The sequence below is a fragment of the Nicrophorus vespilloides genome, unplaced genomic scaffold (assembly GCF_001412225.1).
Source record: "Nicrophorus vespilloides isolate i.1.1-1 unplaced genomic scaffold, Nicve_v1.0, whole genome shotgun sequence".
NCBI classification, from domain to species: Eukaryota; Metazoa; Arthropoda; class Insecta; order Coleoptera; family Silphidae; genus Nicrophorus; species Nicrophorus vespilloides.
The window spans coordinates 656-22,030 of record NW_017096641.1 but is presented as its reverse complement, the minus strand read 5'-3'; the positions used below and the strand labels follow the sequence as shown (position 1 = coordinate 22,030).

The following is a 21,375-nucleotide window of genomic DNA, read 5'->3' as shown; positions in this document are numbered from 1 at the left end:
TATTACATCATCAGTTATTGCAACAAACTTGCACAATAGAAAAAGATTTCTAATTTGATTGTTCGACTTTTAATACCTAGACATTTGAAATTAAGTTGCAACGTAAGTAAATTGAATTTGTACATTATTTGAAGATTTGGTGATGTTGATATTAATAAAGCAAATTAGTTGTTAGTTGAAAATACAGTAAGAAAAAACTTAATTAATTTGTTGATCTGTTATAAGCAATATTTATCAAACAACAACAAGAGTAAATTTCAAATGTTAATTGAAATAATTTTTGTATTAAATACTATTAAAATGGTATAATGTAATTTGAAAATTAAATTTGCAATTAAAAAGCATTTTGGTATATGTTTGAATACGTGATCCAAACATTGTAATTTGTGGAGATTGCTTGGGGGTTATTGATGTGATATGCATTTCCCGATGTGACAACCCGGGCAAAAATTGCACATGACGGATACGTTTCCCCAGCTGTATTGATCGTATCCTAAACAATGCAGTTGCACCCAGAGTGAGTGTGCGCTTCCGGTTTCCCTAGAAACTACCTATAATTACCTGAAATTTAACCCTGCGTTTTTGTTTTGTTTGTCTAACGCGTACTTGCATTCTCTCGCCAAAGCAACGGCTCCATCTCATGCGAAATAGTCAAAATTTTCGCGAAAAATCAATACTGAAATGTCCTTTTTCATTTGAAAAATGGGTGTTTCCTCTCATCAGTTATCTTCCTTATCGACAGAATCAGCGCTCGCAATTCAAATCTCCCGCTGGCTCTCGCCGTCTGGAGGCAAATTGTATAACCAGCCTAGTACCATATATAATTGACTACGAGCAATTTGTTTTAGACATTTAACCAATTGAAAGTCAAAAAATAAGCTATTTTAGAATATGAGTTTCTTACGTCAAATTAGTAAGCGCATCACTTGCAAGTAAGTGCATCTTCATATTGATTGATAATCAGCACTGTTAATGCATTGACCTCTATTTGTACTTATATATAACTATTGATTGGTATTTGTGTTTTTTTTTTATAAATAATTTCAGTCAAGTACGCTTAATGTCACAGTTGGGAGATTTAGGTAGCGGCGCCGGTAAAGGTGGCGGAGGCGGTGGATCTATTCGCGAAGCCGGTGGAACTTTTGGTAGAAATGAAGCAGCTCGCGAAGAAGAGTACTTCTACAAGCAGGTTTGTATTATTAACAGCAATTGGCATTTAATCTCTTTTCATGTTGATTCATAATTTAGCAAAGGGAGCAATTAGCTCAGCTGAAAAGCGGCTTGACCGATGAGATCAATTTCCATGAAGAGCAGATCAAGAGGCACCAGGACGCAATTGCCAGACACAAGAAGCGCGTTGAAGAAATGGAGAGGCAGGTCAAATAAGGATCTGGAACACATTTAGTAGTCTTGTACCGCATATGGTGCCAGCTTGTCTAACTAACAAGATTATTATCGTATTATTACTATTTTTTCTACGCGCTTATGGCTACAGTGTTATGCATCTTTAAAATAAAGGAACAAAACGTTCAATTATAACAGTTGTATCACGAGTATTTATTATCACCTTCAATATATTAATTATCCTCGCTACGTAAACAGAACGTTACGCAACATCACACCATCAAGCTTTAAATTATATATATATACATAATGTACGTAGAGATATCTCAGTGATAAACATCGATGAATTATTGTCACCGTTGCATTTCCTTTGAATTCTTTGTATTGTTTTCGCCAAAAACTGGTATTTATAGACACACGACTGGGTCATAGAATTGAATAATGAACTGACCAATCCTGAAAATAAACTATTCAGTAAACAGATTTGTTTTGTTGGGTTCAGAAATGAACAGACATATTTGTAAAGAAAATAATATACACTGTTTCCTTTATTTAAGTATCACAGATTGCCATTTCGTATGAGCTGGTGATGTCCGCGATGGAGCAGTGCCTCTTCCTCGCCGGTTTTATAGGTTTGTCCATGGTGACGTGCCTTGATTTCCTCAGATAAAGACCTCCTTCGGTAGCGAAGAGGACTAAGGTATTCGGTGGCAGCTTCTTATTTTCATCTTCAGCTTTCTTGAGACGCTTTCGAAAGTAGAAGACGAAACACGCAAGGATCGCGAGAAACACCAACAGACATGTTATCGCTACATAATTTAGCGGACTTAAATTCATGTACGTGTTCGAGCTCCGAATGACCGTTCATTTTGTTCAGCCACTTGTTGTGATTTGTATGTTTCTATGGAAATTCAAGGCAAAATCAATTAAGTTGTGTCCATTAGTATCTAGTCATTATACCATAATTTATATCAATGTTAGCATTGCAGGCAAACTGTTTACTTATTCAATTCCATTATACCATTGATCGTATTTATAAAATAATTAGGTGACTTTTAGGTCAAGAAAGCTGTAGTCGCTATTTTTAACAAAATTATACTACTGTAGGATTATGGTTGATTGAAAGTTTGATAATATTTTGATGCGCTCAAAAATGTTTAGATGGAGGTGGCAACGCTCCGGGAATTATCAAACAACGTGAGACGTGCTCCCGTTATCCCTTATCAAAATGTTCAGCTGACATTCAGTTTGATAAGAGTGCCGCGTGCAGTCTGTCTTTCAATTTACTTCTCATTAATTGTTGCGAAAATTGAAGAAACCGGGCAGGTTCCAGACGTGAATCAAATATCCAGAAGCTGGTCCGCACCATCGAGGGCGCTCTTCATTTCCTAATAGCTCTCAGACCATAAGAAATGGTAAGTAAAAACTTTCCAATCGGTATTTACCCAAGCCCGTATCTTATTTTTGAAATACAAGAGTAAACAAGAAGGCCGCTTAAGCGAGATTACAGTTTGAAGACGCATGGATGTGAACTTCAAGAAACCAATTGGATGTACAGCAACAAATCGCAATAACTGCAATCTTATCTTAATTACCAGACGAATTATATTTAGTCGATAGACCAAATCAGCGAAATTCTGGTTGCCTATTGGCCGGCACTTAAATTGCCTTCGTGTATTTTTAGTTAAAATATTACATAAATTAAGAATAATAATTATAAAAAATTATCAAGTTTGATCAAAAGAGGTTATAAAAAAGTAAATGGAACATTGACCTACTAGAATAAATATTAATTTTATAATATTAAGCAAAACATTCGGTTCATTGAAAATACCATAATTTTAAAATTAGTAAACTATTAGTTTAATTTTCTAATATTGCTGGAAATCAATTTTATTGTATTTAAAGTTTGATAATTGTATAAATTAAGTACTAAAGGCAATATTTGTTTAAAATATATGGACAATAAAATAAATATATTAGTGGTTTTGGTACTTTTTTTACGGAAAACGATAATTCTTATTGTTTTGTAATTATCTCGAGAAAGAAGTTTATTTTTAATGATGTTGGAGTGTATTGTTGTTTACAGTTTGGGTCGCAATGGTGAATGAGAATACGATGGCTCTAAATATAAATGCGTGCATTGTATGGGAATACGTGCATGTATGGTTGAGATTAATGACGCTCTGTAATCAGGCGGCAGCGCTGATATAAAATTGTCTCATATTCTTGGACATCCCACTTGCATATGTGTGTTACCTCCGGTATAGGTCATAAGGGTAATATCTTAAAGATAAAAATAGGCGGGTCAGTGGCCGAAAGATTTATCAAAACGGACGCACAATCATCGACGCACAGTTAAGCTAGGAATCGGTGGCCCATTTCGCGCTATACAACACTCTGTCGTAATCCAGCTATGATAGACGAGGTCGTCCAAGTGCGTGCTCTGAGCCGCAGGACCAGAGGCGAAAGAACGAAGCGCAGGGAGAGATACCTATCCTTGAATGGAATGCAGCTGAATGGCAACAGCAACGAACCCTCGGCGAACATCACCAAACAGGAGAACAACAATATCCTGAAATGCGGACATAAATTGCAGGCAAAATCGGTAAGGCATCTCTAGACTTAAGTCAGATTAACCCGAAATCATGGATCCCGAATGATTGTTTTGTCAAGAAATAACATAAATAAAAATTGTAAAGTCCATTCAGTGGGAGATATCGATATCGAATGAAAAACAAAAAACAATGGAAACCTCCCGCTTTCCGTGAAACGCACGCAAAAGAGATAGAAGCCCTTTAAATATTGCGAAACCTTTGACGATCGGGTTCTTAACTAGATTAACGAACCAGGTACGATCGACTAATGAATCTTGTTTACGCCACCTCAGTGCGCCACATATCTTCAATATTTATTATCTTGAGATAATATGTGAATGACTGCACACGTGTTTCCCCACTACCAGTAGTAAGAAACAACTATTTGTAACCTGGACACTTCATTAAGCCGTACACATCTTGACAACCCGTAGTTTACCTTCCGCCAAGTGCTAATAATGAGACCGGACGAAGTCCAGGAGACGGCTAAGAGGAACTCGCGGTCGGCCAACAAGAAGTACCGGCTGAGGAGAAGCGCGTCCAGTGACAGCTCGAGCTCAGGAGAAGGGCTGAGAACTCCCGACAAACTGGACGACTGCTCGGAGTTGGCGGATAACACGTGGAACAGCGTCGAAGCCTTGAATCTACTCCCCGAAGACAAGCCGTCCACTTCCAAGAGCGTAATCACCATCGAGAACACGAAGATAGAGCTGCAAAGCGATCACACCATAAGCCGCACGAAATCACTCGAAAACGTGAAAAAAATGCCCGCCTACGGCGATCTCATCTTAGACTCAAGCACCACGGTAAATATTCACAATAATTGCCCCAAAATAATGCAAAAGGTAAATAATTTACTCTACTTTTAATGCTCCGTTAATTTAATAGAAAATATTTATTTGCAAGAAAACACTGAAACCAGTTTATATTTGATACGTGGATAATAGATATGTTTGTTTACAATAGAAAGATGAATTTCACAAAAACGAGTATCCAGGTAACTTTTACATTTGCTGTACCACAGTAGCTATGCACAAACATTATATTTATCTCTTCATAAAGAAACTATTTTTAGACAAGATAAAGTTAATTTCAAGAAATAATATGCCTCTCAGTATCATTTGTAAATACGATAAATATTTCTTACATCCAACAATCATTAAAAACGACCTCTTTTCAATAATAAAATAATATTTATTCAAAAATAAATTTAAATCTTGCGTATTTCATATAAGTAATGAATATGAAAAATATATTAATAACATTTTATTTTTTTCAAAACGATAATAGATCAAAAAATTTAATAATGCGACCGTGCAATCTACAGTTGACATTTCTGATGAAATCGGTCCTGAGCAATAAAAAATAACCATGATGTAATAAGATGTAGCTATTGCTAAAAAAAATGATCTAATGCGCATTCGTAATAAATGTTATGGATTTCGATGATTAAAATGGACAAACAAGTCTACATTGAGTTCGAATTAGTAGTATTAGTAATTCGAGTCTAAGAAGGAAGTAGTACAAAACATATGGAGCATGACCAAATAGCAAGTCGATCAGTGTCTATTACATAAAAATGCTAACAAAAATGGAAGAACGAAGCAATAAGAAAACAAACAAAAATATACATGCATGTATGAAATACGATCGGTTGTAACAAGGATTTCGGTATATCGTCTTTCATCAATTGCTCCGACTACTTTTAGATGATAACGTCCAGCCCCGATGGGGGGGTGAGTTCGGCCTCAGAAACGCCACTACGAATATTTTGTAAAGCCAGTGTTTTTCAACTGGTTATCACTCGTTGTCCCGCTACTCTGGCCTAATCACGATTGCATTAAACATCTATTAAATATGTTACAGTCACCGCAGAACAACGGCAAACTTAAAGACTCTATGCTCAAGATCTTGGTCATCGGAGATCTTGCTACCGGAAAGACATCGTTTATTAAGCGATACGTCCATGATTTCTTCTCTCAAACATACAGAGCGACGATCGGCGTCGACTTTGCTCTGAAGATTCTCCATCTCGACGATAAAAGTATAGTTCGCGTCCAATTATGGGATGTTGCAGGTAAATAAAATTTTTCTTAAACAAGCGAAGATCTTAACTAGTTGTTTGATGATAGGTCAAGAAAACATTATCAATATGACCAGGGTGTTCTACAACGGTGCCTTAGCAGCATTTATAGTGTTCGACGTGACTCGGACTTATACCTTAGAGTCAGTAGCTAAGTGGAAAGCCGATTTGGATTCGAAAGTACAGTTGCCTGATGGTTCACCGGTGCCGTGTATATTACTAGGGAATAAGGTAAGAATTTAAAGTTTGTCCATTTGCAGTTTGCAATTTATTATTCGGTTATAGTGCGACCAACAGCGCGAAGGCATAGTAAATAATCCAGCAAAAATGGATGAGTATTGTAAAGAACATGGCTTCACAGCCTGGTATGAGATCTCGGCGAAGGAAAACATCAATATTCAGGAAGCCGCGAACGCGCTGATCAGCAAAATCCTTCAAAATGATGAGCTTCTGAACGATCAGAGCTCCAAGGATAAGGAGCAGTTTACGCTCACGTCGAAGGATAATTCGCAGAAAGGAAAAAAGTGCTACAAATGCTAGGCGAATCCTATTAATTATTTTTTAATTACATTTTTATCTTTTTTTTTTTAATTTGTATATTTATACTAATAACTTTCTGTAATCCATAGACTGTAAACTGCAATTAGACTCGTGTCAACTCATATAGATCTTTTTATTAAATATATATTCGAAAACATAAAACTAGCTGTAAATATTATTGTACTTAAACTAATAATAAACCTATTTAAACATCTCATGCGATATTAACAACAAGCATTCGTGTAATATAAAAACTTACTGTATATTTTGTTTTCTTGGTTTTTAAACATTATACACTTTTATATCGTATTAATGTATAGCGTAAATTCGATATTTACAATGAACTATTAACCTCTGTAAATAAGATATCAGTCAGACGCGATTGAACGCAATTATTTGATATAAAACAGTGGGGAATGCTTTATTTAAATAGAAGTCTTATACACTAATTAGTCTAATTGTCACTAAACAACAGAGGGATCAACATGATTCTGTTATACGCGCTAATTGCATTGTTATTGCTTGTGTTGATATGCATGGGAATAGAATTGTACCAATTGTTGTCTTCGAATGCTAAGTGTATTAACCAACTTCCGGGTCCAAAGGATTATTTTATCATTGGGAATTTAAAGGATATTCTAGTACCTACAGGTAGGATTACCATGGTTTAAAAAATAATATTCATAATAAATAAAATATTTTCAGATGTCCTCTTCAAGAACTTCAGACGCTTCGCTAAGGAATATTTTCCATTGTATAGAATATGGTCTTCGCATCTTTACGGTGGTATTTGCGTGATAGGACCAGATGATATGCAAACAATCTTATCAAATGTCAAACATAATGACAAAGGCCCTGTCTACTTGGTACTTCAAGAATGGTTGGGAGAAGGGTTACTAAGGAGCACTGGTACTCATTATTGCAAATAATAATGATCTTTGAGTAATAGCTTCATTGTAGGAGAAAAATGGTTGATGCGTAGGAAGATTCTTACGCCCACGTTCCATTTCAAAATTCTTAAACAGTTTATTGCAATTTTCAATAAGCATTCCAAGCATTTTGCGGAAGATATAAATACTGATGGAGAAATAAATATTATTCCTCATATCCATAAATGTTCATTACATATGATTGCTGAAGCCGCTATGGGTACGTGTTTGAGAGACAGCGAGGGAGAAAGCAGATACGGAAAAGCGATTCATGAGTAAGTTTTCGTGGCGTGGTTTCATATTGATCAGGTATTGTTTGAAGCATGGGATCTTTCATAATGTACAAGTTAATGAGGCCTTGGCTCTACGTGTACTTTATGAAATTCTTCACAAAAAATTACTTGCCGGAAAAACGTGCACTTGCTTACTTGAAGACATTTACGAAGAACATCATTGATGAAAGAGAGAAAGACAAAGTTCCAGTGAACGTTGAAAATGATGAAGATATTTATTTGAACAAAAAACATCATTTGGCGATGCTCGATCTTTTGCTGCAGGCCAAAGATGATCAAAAGATCAGCTATGATGGAATCAGAGAGGAAGTGGACACTTTCATGTTCGAGGTAAGTGACCCGAACACTTCATTGTTTAAGCCGAATTAATTGAACGTTTTAGGGCCACGATACAATTTCAATGGCTATGACTTTTTGTTGCATGTTGTTAGCATGTAACAAACATGTTCAAGTAAGTGTCCATTGTTTTAATAATGTATCCATTTGAAACTTTCAAAACTACTGTGTTGCCATCTAGTGATAAGAAATGAAAGGCCACCAGATGGACATAGTATAGCTTTATTCGAAATTAATGATTAATATAATTTGTTGAGCAGAAAGACCTATGGTCAGCAGCCCTTTGCAACAAATCAATTTGTTTTATAATAATGTTTATTGCATCAGTCGTACAAAAAAAACATATACAGAAATAAAAAGAACAAAATAAATATATATAATTAAAAAAAAAGTCAACCGATACAAAGGGCTATTGATCATAGGTCTTTCTGCCCGAAATTTGTTTTATTATTCTTATTATGTTATTTTGTTGCAATAAATATTATTATTATAATTTGTATAATGGCAATTAATTAACGGATTTAATTAAAGGATCAAATATACGAGGAAATAATGTCCGTGTTGGGCGAATCCAAGGAGTGCGATTACGAAGATTTGCAGAATTTGAATTACATGGAAATGGCTATTAAGGAGTCACTTAGGATCTATCCAAGCGTTCCGCTGATTTCCCGAATTGCTGGTGAGGATATAAACACTAGTACAGGATTCATCATTCCCAAAGGAACAGTCTTGTTATTGCACATCTACGATACACACCACAACCCAGATCTGTATCCAGACCCGGAACGCTACGATCCAGAGCGTTTCTCAGTAGAGAACTCGAAGAACAGACACCCGTATGCGTACTTACCTTTCAGTGCTGGTTCTAGGAACTGCATAGGTCAAAAGTACGCTATGTTGAGCATGAAGAGCATGCTTGTATCGTTGCTCAGAAAATTCGAGCTGCATCCAATCGATACGCCTGAGACGATCAAATTGTTCGTAGACATAGTACTAAGGACTAAGGAAGGAATCAAGATAAAATTGAAGCGCCGTGACAAGATGATGTAATTGCAGTTCCAACTTATATTATTAAAATTGCATTACAAAATTGTACAAAACATACAATTGATTTATTTTTTCACTTTTTTTTTTCACATTTTCTTTTACGCTAGACAATTCTCTTATGCCTTAGGTTTATCTTTTTTTTTTCTCGTTTTGTTTATACAGGGTTGTCATAAAAATATATTACTCTAACATAGGATGATTAAAATTATAAAATAACAATGACTCTGAAAGAAGAAGATAGTAAGTTGTTTGGACAAGAAATAAAAACGAAAAAAATAAAATAAAACAAACTCTTATTTCCATGCGCACTCTTCTCATCTTCTTATAGAATTATACACTATATAACAATGTTAAACTAACAACCTAAATATATATATATATATTTTGTATATTTTTCATATATATTTATATATGCCACAACACAAAATAAAATAAATTATTTATATGTTCTTTCTTTTCCGTTTGTCTGTAAGTGTATATATATCTTTGTATATAATATTTAATTCATTTTAATTAAATTAATATCTCGATCAAGAAAATCACAATCTGAAGCTATGATAATATACAAAAATAAACGAAAATAACAAAATAATATGGCACTGGGAGTTGGCCAGTTTCAGCATTAAGTACAAATTATAATAATGCCTTAATTAATATATATATATATAATATATAATTGATTTCGTATTAGCGAGGAACTAGGAATTATTAAAAATTAATTTACAAACCGATAATTAAACAAAAAAATACACGATCATACTAATGGAATGAATTTAAAAGAAAGTTTGATAATTCATAATGATAAGAGTGAACGTTGGGCGGCTAAACGATTTCAAAGGCAGCTGCGCTCTTAACTCTCTCTTCTCTCTCTTCTTTTTCATCATCTTAATGTTAGCTGCTCGTCATGTATAAAATGTATTTACAAATAATTATATTTATACAGCGATATGCAAACCATCACTTCTGTTAACGCAGGGAAGGGCAGGTAGCTGTAACCTGGATCCAGTTGCAGATGTCTATCGGGGAATGAGGAGGAGGAAGTTGTTGACGTGAGCTCGAGCTAACTGCCCACCAGTTCGATCTGACGATACTTCTTTCTCTTGTTGGAGACGGGGTCCTTGAACAAGACGGGATCTAGGCGTAAGTTCGAGCGCAGCAAAGGCATGTATCCGAAGACAGCAGCAAACGTGTTCAGGCAGGTCTGCCGCTGGATGAAGTGGTCTGGGTCGTTCCACGGAGACCATCCACCAGCTAGCGGTTGCTCCTTGTACTGCTTCCGTTGGGTGACCTTGATCGGAGCCCTGCGTGTCACATGGCTAACCAGGAAGTTCATAAGGATGTCCTCGCAGTTCTGACTTTGCTCCACCGTTTTGTGCAGCAGCGGGCTCAACCACTCCGTGTAGAGGACGTTGTAGTAGCGGTGATAGAAGGCGGCTCCAGTGAGGACAATCGAATAATCGTTAGTCCACTTTGAAGTGTATCCCCAAGAGCCCTTCGCGTCGTCCCAGTAGTGTGACCTGGCCGGATAGCCTACGATGCGGTCAGGGAATTGCTTCCACACCTGAAAGGCGAAGTCCACTTCGTCTGTTGTCAGTAGAGAATCCTCATCCAGAGAGAGAACACCCGTGGTATTGATCAATGGATGCGGATAAAAGCGTTGCGAGATGCTTGTCTTTATTGGATCCGATCCGGCCTGCAGAATCTTCAAGGTAACGTGGGCGGGCATCGCGGGCCAACGGTTCTTCATAGGTAGATGCTCGTTCGACCAAACAATGATAATCTGCAAACCAGAAGCACACAGCAGGATAAATCCCCGACCCTTCGGAACGCACGTCAAGCACATGCAAGCTACACCTCCCCTTCCCGTAACACCGACTCTTTTTTTTTATCCTGCCTCTACCAACCACCTCCATTTGGGGTCACAAACGTAATTTTAATACCGCAGTGCGCTGCTATGCATGCGAATGTCCAATCAAAAATTCCAAATTGCCATAAATAGAACAATATAGACCATCAGCTTTCCAAATTATAAATCATTAGTTTACAAAAATAAATCAAATATTTAAAATTCGTTTTGTAAATACCATCTGATTAAGAAACGAACGGAAGCGTAAAAGAGAATTTAACTTTTCAAAGTTTGTTATAATATAATTAAAATACTGTTCAGTAAGACTATCAAATGATTAATTAAAAAAATAAGTTTGTAACTATTTTTTTTAAATCTTCAAATTAACTTTATTAAGATAAATCAATAATTTTGTATCCGACAGTATTTACTTAAATTTAAAAAAAAAATACATAGAAATGCACTTAAACATTTAACGTCTAAGTTGCAGACGAAGTCGTTAAACTCGGATTACATTTCTTTCAAGATTTCTTGAAACTGATGTTTAGTTATCGTATAAATAACATTAAAAGTTCATAAAATTAAAATCAAACCAGTGTCTATAGAATTCTGCGAACTTTACTAAAATAACTCTTTCTCTACTGAGCACTGAATATTCATACAGCGAGTTTCGAACAACAACAAAAAAACGACTCAGTAAAAGCATAATATGTAAATGTAAGCTAAAATAATGTTGAATAAAATGCGTAGGATGAATAGAGTGACATTTATTTTACATACAAATTACTCTTAAAAGTTATAATTTGAAGTTCAAATATATCAACTTATGCTCAACTTATGCTCAATTGTACAGTTAACATTCAAGCTAAAAGTATGGATTATAAAGTGTGTGGTATGAATAAAGCATGTCACATGCAAAAAGCAAGAAAAATAAATTCGAATTATTAAGCAATTATTGATTTTAACCAAAACCATCCACTCTACATTGAGAGTTGAATATGTCAATTAAAGAGAAAATTTCAATTACTTAAGATAAAAGAAATACATAATTGAAATAAAGTGAGTTACATTAAACTATCATTATTTTCTTTTCAGGAGAAAATAGAAGCAGTCATTATAAAGAATTAGGTTTCCCGTTTTGTAAGTAATTTAATTAAATGTTAATTGCTTTGCGTTGGACTGTATATATATATGCAGAGTTTAGATTTTCCGAGGGAGGAAATTGATTTGAAGGCGCATATATGTATGTATACATAGAAAAGTCGAAGTCAAACTGAAATGTTAATTAATTAAGTTTGATGGGGGATGCAGTTCTGAGCAGCGGGGTTATGTTCATCCGGCAAACAAATACCGCAGATTCATATTCGGATTAAATCCCATACCAGAAGACTGGAAATGCAATGCATTCGCGTATTCTGTTGTTTTTCATTTTCAATTTAGTGCGGCGTAATTGCACATTTAATTATCAATTAAATTGGAATAAGCTCCACTAATGACAACTAACAATTTCATTAATTAAATTAATATTTGCGTATGATATGCGATACAACTTATTCTATTTTTAGTTCGGAAATTATATAATTTTGTTACACTTCGAACATCTACGCACTTACTACTGACATGATTTTGCTTTGCAATCATTCCATTTTTTTTTAAATTTATTGTGTGTAATCTTATATTGGGATTTATTTCAACGTTGCTCAGCATTTATTTTATGTTATAAGCATTTGTTCAAGTATATCATATAGCTTAAATAATCTGAATATTTTAATTGTGAATTGAGAAATCATTAAAATTCGGTGTATCAAGAAGTATACTTATATAAATATAATTTATTCTCATGCAAACTATTACGAGTATACAAAGTTTTTCTAAAAAAAAGGATAAATACTTGTCACAATCTACACTCTAAATTAAGATAAAATTATATAAATTTATTCATTTTATTTTTCATGGCTTAACGTCACGAACTAATTGGAAATCAAATAATAATAATTCCGCTTGAGCGACACGCCATTTCCAAACCATCAAAAAGAAATAGTATTATCGATTGTCGTTTCTATATTATGTAAATGCCGTCAATAAGTAATGCTTACAACCAGCAGCAGCAGCACCGTAAGAAGAAAATAAGCGTAACAAATCATCCGATTAACGCCCACCGAGGGATCAAATGTTTTGCTTTTCAATGAATGTTGAAAATGAATCTTGTAATGAGAGAACCAATTAACACCGCCCATACGAATAATTAAAAAGTGAGTCGCATCGATTGGAAATTAATTTTAATTGCAATTTCCTTTCGTTTAGACCAAAATCATTTTTTTGCCATCAATGACGACGCGAGTTTTTTTTCCAAATCGTTGTCCGTCAATTGGACTTAATTGCACCTTCATTCAATCTTCGCTATAATTATATAAGACTCCGAGAGTGTACTTAATGGCACGAACTCGTCGCTCCTAAAGTGGATGCTAAATATCAGTTATAAACATCGATATAATTAGGTTAAATACATCAATAAGTATTTTACTCTTACTACAAATAAATTTTAATGTCTAACCTAACCTGAGGTTAGGTTAGGTCTAAATTAGTACTAAACTTCAAATTTGTTTGAATTATTACTAATTATATAAAAATTTGATGTATGTAGATTTAGGTATGAAAGATTTGGACTTGAACGATGATCAATTGCAGCGTGGGGGTGCGCCTTCGATGGCATCTTGAATGGAATTGCTTTAATGAATCCCAGGTGACACAGCGGATCAGGATTGTTGAGATTGAATGGAATATTTAATGTTCGACGACGACGAAATGGTGAGCGGTGGTGGATCGATACGTTGTGGTTGGTCCGCAAAACAGGACACAAAAAAGGGCATAGCATAAACCGTATACAACATTGGAGCTCGAAATGTATTATTCGAATGCGTGCAAGTAACTGCCCCGGCTTCCGAATGGTTCTCGGTGCACGAAAATTAATAATTACCCTTCACAGACAGAGAAGGAAATAGTAATAACCATAACCGCTCGAGCGACGAGGACGACAAAAAGGCAGCGAGAAATGCACTTTTCCAACTAGGAATGCAATTAATCTGAGCTTCGAAGGAACAATGGGAGTGGTAGCGGTTTCAGAAATTGCTTTGTTTTGACAATATTTCTGCCGGATGTTTGTTTCAAAAAAGTTTTGAGATGCGATCAATGCGACAACGACGGCTGTTTCCAAAAATAAAAGAGACATAAACTATTGAGAATTCTAGCATCTACTTTTTCGCTGATCGATGGCGACGATTACATAATTCATCCAAATCCAAAAAAAAAGTACATCAGCGGGAAACAGATTTCAGTTGCGAACTGAAAAGTTTCGTCTAACATTTGAATAATCCCCACTGGCACGGCTCAACCTTACTCCATGATCTGTATACCCAATAGTTCACATTATTTATCTACAGTTTTATGTCCTTATTTTTTGTGTAATACTTTATAATATTGTATACTATACTATTTCCTAAAATATGATTAAAATATAATTTGTATTGATCCGTAGCCTCTATACCTATTTAGTAATAACAATTTGAACTTATATAATGCATGACCTGTCTTGTTCGGCGGATGACATAACTTTGATCAGCAGGAAGCGTGGGAATGGAAGAGTAAAGAGTAAATTCCGTGCATTTTTATGAGTGACCCAGTTGCGTTGGGAAAACGGGTATTTATGGTCCGGACGGAATGCATGTAAACAATGAACGAAAAATTGCGTTTCCTTCGGCCAATTTCTTTCTTGCTCACAAACAAACAACAAATATGCAGACGCCGATGATTGTGACGAGAAAACTATTAAATGTTCCTACCCACAATCAATTGTCACCGTCTTCTTCCGAATTGCGCAATCAATTTGAGTGAAATTCGTGCTTGAAACATACAAAAAAATATATCTCATAAATTGCATGAATTTAGTCGTGACTGTTTGATATATAGTTTTACGTTGTCCTCGCGTAACTGGAAAGGTGACATTATTATGATTACCTTAATTTTCGTTCAGTAAAGCATAATTTTAGATGTATTGATCGTCGAAAAAGTTGAATACAAAAATGGTGATTTTTGTTCAAAAAAATAAAATTGTGTCTATTCATGTAGTCTGTAAATGTATATAGTTATATAAGAGATCAATTCAACATTACAATAATGCGATTCGAATCCTGGGTAGCAAATTTCATGCCAAACAAAAAAGATGAGAATAGTCACTGCATAAAATCATCCCTTTCTTATAAATATGTGAGTTCTTGCAGAGAAAGCCGGGTTACGGTTACTGAGAAAAAAAAAAGTAAGGTGAAAACATGTAAACAAGCTGAAGCCAGATGTGTGGAATGTTCAGAAGACTGCTCAAGGTTATAACGTATTTGGCGCCCTTTCGCAGCATCCCTTGGATACAGAGGCAAACATGTGTCCGGCTCGTGAGTTACATGCAGAAACGCACGAGAAAGGACCCGGCCAGATGCAAGAAATGCCAGCACGCCGTAGGAATGTAAACAATTCACAACAAATAGTTTTTTGCAGCGTGCCTGCCTAGTGAAAAACGTAAGCGCTGTGGATTCCGGAGCGCATTTCATTCATGAATGGAACGTTCGCGATTCATTGCGAATCAATTTATTACTAGTTATTCTTTGGCTTCGTTCGCCGTTTCCATGGGTACAAGTTCATTATTTGTAATCGCGAGGTTCGCTGCACTAAATGAATACGTATTTATCGTGGAATTGCTTGCAGCTAATAAAATGTTCCGAGGAATTGTTGCTATGGAAATTATAAAAAAAAAATAACTGCTGCGATAAGTTTTAGTACAAATAATCTGTATAAATAAATGAAACATCAAAATAATTGTATTAAAATTCATACACACAATTATTAGAGTGTGAAATGAAAAAAAAAATGGTAATATTTTTTGGACGAAAATAAATTTGATCTATTTGGTGACATTCATTGCTTTGTAACTCCTAATAGTAGGTAGCATTATGACATACAATACTTTTTATTGATTTGGTATAGAGCGTATAATTGAGTATACATGCATAAAAGAGTTTACGGTTAATGAAATAACCTTATTTAAAAGTAGTTATCTTTGCTAATATACAATGCAAATGTTACTATCTAGTCTGTAAACTAAAGTAATGGTAAAAATAAACTTTGAACTGCATGCAATTTTGATGAAGTATTTGTATTGTAATGACTTGAAGCATGATTGATTAGTGTTGCCATTGGGCGTATAATGCTTACCCTGGAAACATATTTGCTGCGAGCCACGTTGCTGACGAGACGATAGAGCGGCGATGACGGTACAACTGGTGATCCAATCTGACAGTAAACGACGGCAGTGAAACGATCAGAATAGGATTGTGCGTGAAAAGGAAAATCTGCATAGGAGTCGGAATAGTTTGGAAGCGTCACCAGAGCTCCTGGGGAGTTATTCCAGATGAGGCCCTCGCGAATCCACTGCTGAGGAAGCCTCTCCCTTATAATCTGCAACAAAGAAATAAAAGAATAAATAAATACTTGCAACGATCGTAATGTATTCTGTTCTTCAAGTATATAGTGTCGGAGAAGTTGCAACGAACACACTTCTTCCATTTACAATTACATCGATGGTGGCACGAATCAATAAGCCTTTCGGCACTTGAACCAAAAACACCTCATCTGCTCCATTGACTTGATGAGATCGGAGAAGATCCACCCCTCCGACCACCTACTCAGCATTACACGAAACCATTTTCCTTCCGCACGTTCAACTTTCGCATTGAAAAAATTCAGCTAGATTTGTTTTTCCTACTGTTTTGCAAGCAAACAACGTGAAACAATTCAGTGTGCTCAATCGATGATGGTGCTGATAATTTATTAACAGGTACGCACTGTGCGTATTCAATTAACTCCGCATATTGTATTGTTGATTCGCCAACTATATGAAATATAAATCAAACTCGTTGATCAACCAATCTGAATGCACTTGACAAGTTTCAATGAAATCAATTGATATTCGAAATGCATAGACTAAATATATGTATACATTACACACTTGTACCGCTTTATATACATATCGTTTTCAGCAAACTTCTTAGGTCTCAATGTAACCAAATTGTTTTTTCCTTCCATTATTTATTACGATCCTTCATCCATTCGAATATCAATCGAATGAAAGAAAAAAAAACTGATGAAAAACGTAGACGTAATTTAATATGTAACAGAATTGGATTCTTTGTTTTTTCTTGTTAAGCAGAAAAAAATAGCTTGCCACGTCAATAGCTCAACGGATCGATGTTCGTTACTTTCCAGTATTTTTCGTCTTGCCTACATTCATTCCTTGCCTCTGATTAATGTTATTTGTAAAGTGGAACGTAATAATAATATTCGCAGATACCGAGCGAAAAAAATCCTGGATTAGGTATAAGCGTCTCTTTTATATTTATTCGAATGGTGGCATAATAATAACCTATTAACTTTTGGAATTTGCAGATTTGAAAATGTTTAAAAATAAATATAATTAAAAATAATTAATACTTTACAATAAAGAAAAACAGTAAAATATAAGAATTTATGTGATGTGTAAAATTTGTTAAATTGCCATTAAATCATTGTAAGTATCAATACATTATTGCTTTTGCGTTTAAAAGGCGACAACCATAAAATTTCCGAAGTTAACTAAGTAAAAAAAATAATTCTCCAATGAATTGAGAATGTTAAAAAATAATCAAAATAGTAATAACTATAAAGTAGAACATTAAAATTGAAGAATTTTATGAGGTAAGTAATTTTTTGTACAATAAGGAAATTATGATTGTAAATCATAAAATGAACAATAACTATGATGTAATATGAATTGCTATTTAAAAAATAAATCCCATTAGAATAAGAAAATTGAGATAGGAATATGTGTTTCGCTTTTTGGATGGACGAGGTGGAGCACGTAGTAAAGTTATTGCCAGATCAAATTGCGTATTCCGTGTTATCCAAGTGGTAGTTATCGATTCGTGCGGTTCTAATCTCACGTCGAGAATTGGATTATGTAAATTTGCGAAGTTCTAACGGGTCGCCGGTAAAAATTGGAATGCTGGAGGAAGGCTCGACGCCCAGCATTGTTCCGCTGATGGTTTTAAACAACTTGTGTTTCGTACAACAACAACAATGGCCCAAAGTTGGTTTTGACAATGATCCTAATTTCTATGGCGCCGTATAACTAATACGTCGGTACGAATACGCCGGAGAACTTCACATACATAACAGGACTACATTATTATGCGAACTTCGGGATGATTGTTATCACTGGTTAACTGGATTACCGTTCGCTATGGGTGCCACGTCACGAGTGTATGAATTGATCATGACTACGATAGGATTATTTAAAGTATGATGATGGAATATATGCAACAAAATCAAATTTAGAACGATCGAATCCCAGTCGCTCTAATCCTCGTTTAATAGGTTTAAAAAACTAAATGAAGAAGAAGTAATAGTTTAATTACTCGAAGCTTAGTAGAAAAACTGTAAAAGAATGAAAAGACGATTTAAAATCCGCTCTCAGGAAACCCGCATATAATACTCTATTCCGTTGCAACAGAATAGGGATTATGTTTTACAAAAGACAGCAAATCGATATTATTATTAAAAATTGTAAGTATAAAAAGCAAAGTAGTCTTTCAAAAGAAGTACTGCAAATGCGATATTAATTATACAAAGCTATTAAAGAAGTTCTCGGAACGATTATCCCCTGTCTAGTGATTTGACAAGTTGGCAGTGAGAATTATCGGATGAGTGGATAGAAAGAAGAAAAAGCCGGTTACAATTCCCATCATTGCTTATCTCGAGTCGTCTTGGATTCTAAGTGAAACGTTCTGAAATATGGATATACTCGCATCTTCAATGAGGGCATATTTAATGGACCATTTAGCTGATTCGCTTTGGGTCAATTCGTGGATTACGCCGAGTACGGATCGATCGGGCTTACGTTATATTTGACACCGGAAGGGACGTCACTTGGTGCGGAAGTGCCGTCAACAGATTTCAGCCCCCGGTAATCCATTCAACGACAGCGACCAACAAAAATAAATCATCATCGATTCCGAATTTAATTGCTCGCAGTGTGGATGGAATCTAGTAATAGAAACTCTGCTTTTCCTTCCGGATGCTAAATCCGAACCGTTTACGCATTTCCAAGAAATCCGCGAAACATTGTTGATGTATTTACTAATACGTTGACTAATTTTAGATATAGCTACTAACATCGAAAGATTGAAATCGGCAAATGGGAAAAGTTTCCCAAACACGTCAAGGTCTAACAAGAATTCACATCGTCGTGTATTTGAGTTTACATATGAAATAAACAATCGTTCAAGTAGGATGATGATGAATATTTTAAACGTTGACTGATCGTCCAGTTTCAAGTGATATTCCGTTAAATATTATATTTACCTCAAGCGTCGTAAAGACGATCTTCTCAATGGAGGAGAAGTAACGCTCCCATAGGACCTGCGACTGCTGCCGTAATTCCAGGATCCTCGTCGCAGATATGGACCGAACAACATTTGGCACCTGCAACCGAAAAATAAAAGAAGAGCAAGCTCTAAATAAGATGATCTTCGCTCTTGGTAGAACGCTAAGAAAACAAGCCGAGCTCTGTGACTCATCTGAATCGAGCAAGCAATGTGTTTTTAAAAGAAACAATCATTTTTCTGTATACTCGAAGATTCATCTGAAATATATATATATATATATAAGTTACCTGCAGCAATAGCCTCTCGTCCGCCCACAGTACAGATTTGCTCCAGTCTATAACTTGAGCGAAGGGCAGGGCCCACCCGTTCGAGAGAAGGACAGGTATGCATCCCGCCTGGAGGACCTCGAGGAATCGGAACGAGCCCAGGCGGCGACCCCTAGGCACTAGACAGAACGTGGAATTTTGTAGCAAAACCTCATAATCGTATCTACAACAAGACCATAATTATACTCATCAAAACGGGAATAAACTCCAAGAGATCACACATCATTAACAAAAAATAAAGTAAAATAAAGAAAAACAAACAACTGGACATAAATCTTAAAATTATATTTACTGTGCTATGCGATGACCGTGGTTCAATAACAAAGCAAGGTAAAAATATCAAAGCGAAATATGAAATTTTGTATAAACATTTTCCTCCTATTCAATTACGAACATCTTAAATTACATGTTTATTAAATCATTAGTATTGAAATCTGTAAAATGCAAGTACAAATATTGTGCTGATAACCAGTATCACATAACCCAAATATGACAGATAACACATATTCTGCATTTTCATTGCTCAATTACGATAAAGTAATTATTCTTGAATAATTAATCGTTTTAGAAGCTCTTATTTTAATAACTAGTTTGCAGTTATTGTAGGCAAAGATTTGAAAACCCTTAAGTGAATTAGCTTTCTTTGTGTAATATAAGTAGTAGTACTTTCTTATTCAGATTAATAACTTCAATGAAAGTGAGTCCGCTTTCAATGAATCTTGTATCGTCTGAGACTTGACCGTCCAATTGGTTTCAATTGAAAAGTCGCCGTCTGGTGCGAATTAATCAACGTTCGCTCTCCCAATGTAGGACCCACCAGAATTCAGGTCATGCCTCCTCCTCCTCCTTATTCTTCTACAACTTCTGCAGCGGATTTTCAGTTCTACAACAATACAATATTTTGATTGCTGCCGCCTTTCCTACTCGGATTCATACTTAATACGGTTTTCATCTTTACAAACCATTATTGCGGATAGCTCAACGGATGGGGTGGCAAAAAAAAACGTATATATATGCACGCGACGTGACAGGCATTGTGAAAGGTGGTATCGAACACGTCATGGAAATACATATTGAAAATAGTTCGGTATGAAATTTCACGCGGATTAAATGAAGCGGCGAATACGTGTCATTCACTGTTTTAATTATTTACGTAACGCACACCGAATCGCACATGTGCGCGCATCATCTATGTATCTACATGTCCCTCCAAATGCATGTGTGTATTTATATAATTTCAATTTGAATATAATTAATTATACCCATCGGCGGTTCAATTAGTTTCGATTTGTACAATGGTATGAACAACTAATTAGTTAGAAATTAATTCAAACCGATGTAATGAATTCTCAGTGAAATATATATATTTCATACATTCTGACAAAACCGACATGCATTCATCGAGAAATTTGAATAAAATCTAAAGATCGAAATTATAACGTTCACGTAACGAGCGGAAACATTGCGATTCGATGATCCGCTTAACGTAATTCGATATTATATGTTCGCTTTTGTAACCAAACACAATACACCGGATGTAGCTTATTATTATAATTATGGGCACTTCAT

The 21,375-nt window shown here is 35.3% G+C and overlaps 4 protein-coding genes across 6 annotated transcripts; 3 read left to right on the top strand and 1 right to left on the bottom strand.

Moving 5' to 3' along the window:
• The first annotated feature begins 804 nt into the window (after window positions 1–804).
• Window positions 805–1,394, top strand: LOC108557674 (ATPase inhibitor A, mitochondrial-like). The gene is made up of 3 exons (XM_017914288.1): window positions 805–932; window positions 1,048–1,189; window positions 1,249–1,394. Exons 1-3 carry the CDS (start codon window positions 892–894, stop codon window positions 1,384–1,386), a joined length of 321 nt encoding a protein of 106 aa, XP_017769777.1. The 5' UTR covers window positions 805–891; the 3' UTR covers window positions 1,387–1,394.
• Window positions 1,395–2,543: 1,149 nt separating this feature from the next.
• LOC108557689 (ras-related protein Rab-38) lies at window positions 2,544–6,726 on the top strand. Of its 3 annotated transcripts, none has more exons than XM_017914321.1 (5): window positions 3,432–3,952; window positions 4,376–4,747; window positions 5,808–6,018; window positions 6,074–6,255; window positions 6,310–6,726. In XM_017914321.1, the coding sequence occupies exons 1-5, from the start codon at window positions 3,761–3,763 to the stop codon at window positions 6,562–6,564; spliced, it is 1,212 nt and encodes a 403-aa protein (XP_017769810.1). In that variant the 5' UTR covers window positions 3,432–3,760; the 3' UTR covers window positions 6,565–6,726. The 3 variants fall into 3 exon arrangements, with proteins under 3 accessions (XP_017769813.1, XP_017769810.1, XP_017769811.1); XM_017914322.1 differs by lacking the exon at window positions 3,432–3,952 and adding an exon at window positions 3,980–4,311; XM_017914324.1 differs by lacking the exons at window positions 3,432–3,952; window positions 4,376–4,747 and adding an exon at window positions 2,544–2,759.
• A 212-nt stretch (window positions 6,727–6,938) lies between these two features.
• LOC108557685 (cytochrome P450 4C1-like) lies at window positions 6,939–9,224 on the top strand. Its single transcript, XM_017914316.1, has 6 exons — window positions 6,939–7,215; window positions 7,270–7,473; window positions 7,525–7,768; window positions 7,816–8,116; window positions 8,169–8,237; window positions 8,654–9,224. Exons 1-6 carry the CDS (start codon window positions 7,050–7,052, stop codon window positions 9,170–9,172), a joined length of 1,503 nt encoding a protein of 500 aa, XP_017769805.1. The 5' UTR covers window positions 6,939–7,049; the 3' UTR covers window positions 9,173–9,224.
• A 678-nt stretch (window positions 9,225–9,902) lies between these two features.
• Window positions 9,903–19,969, bottom strand: LOC108557670 (exostosin-1-like; the record flags this gene model as incomplete). Its single annotated transcript, XM_017914284.1, has 4 exons — window positions 9,903–10,949; window positions 16,275–16,517; window positions 19,458–19,577; window positions 19,768–19,969. Coding segments are annotated over 4 exons (1,285 nt in total), but the record flags the coding sequence as incomplete, so codon positions are not given.
• Between the last annotated feature and the right edge of the window lie 1,406 nt (window positions 19,970–21,375).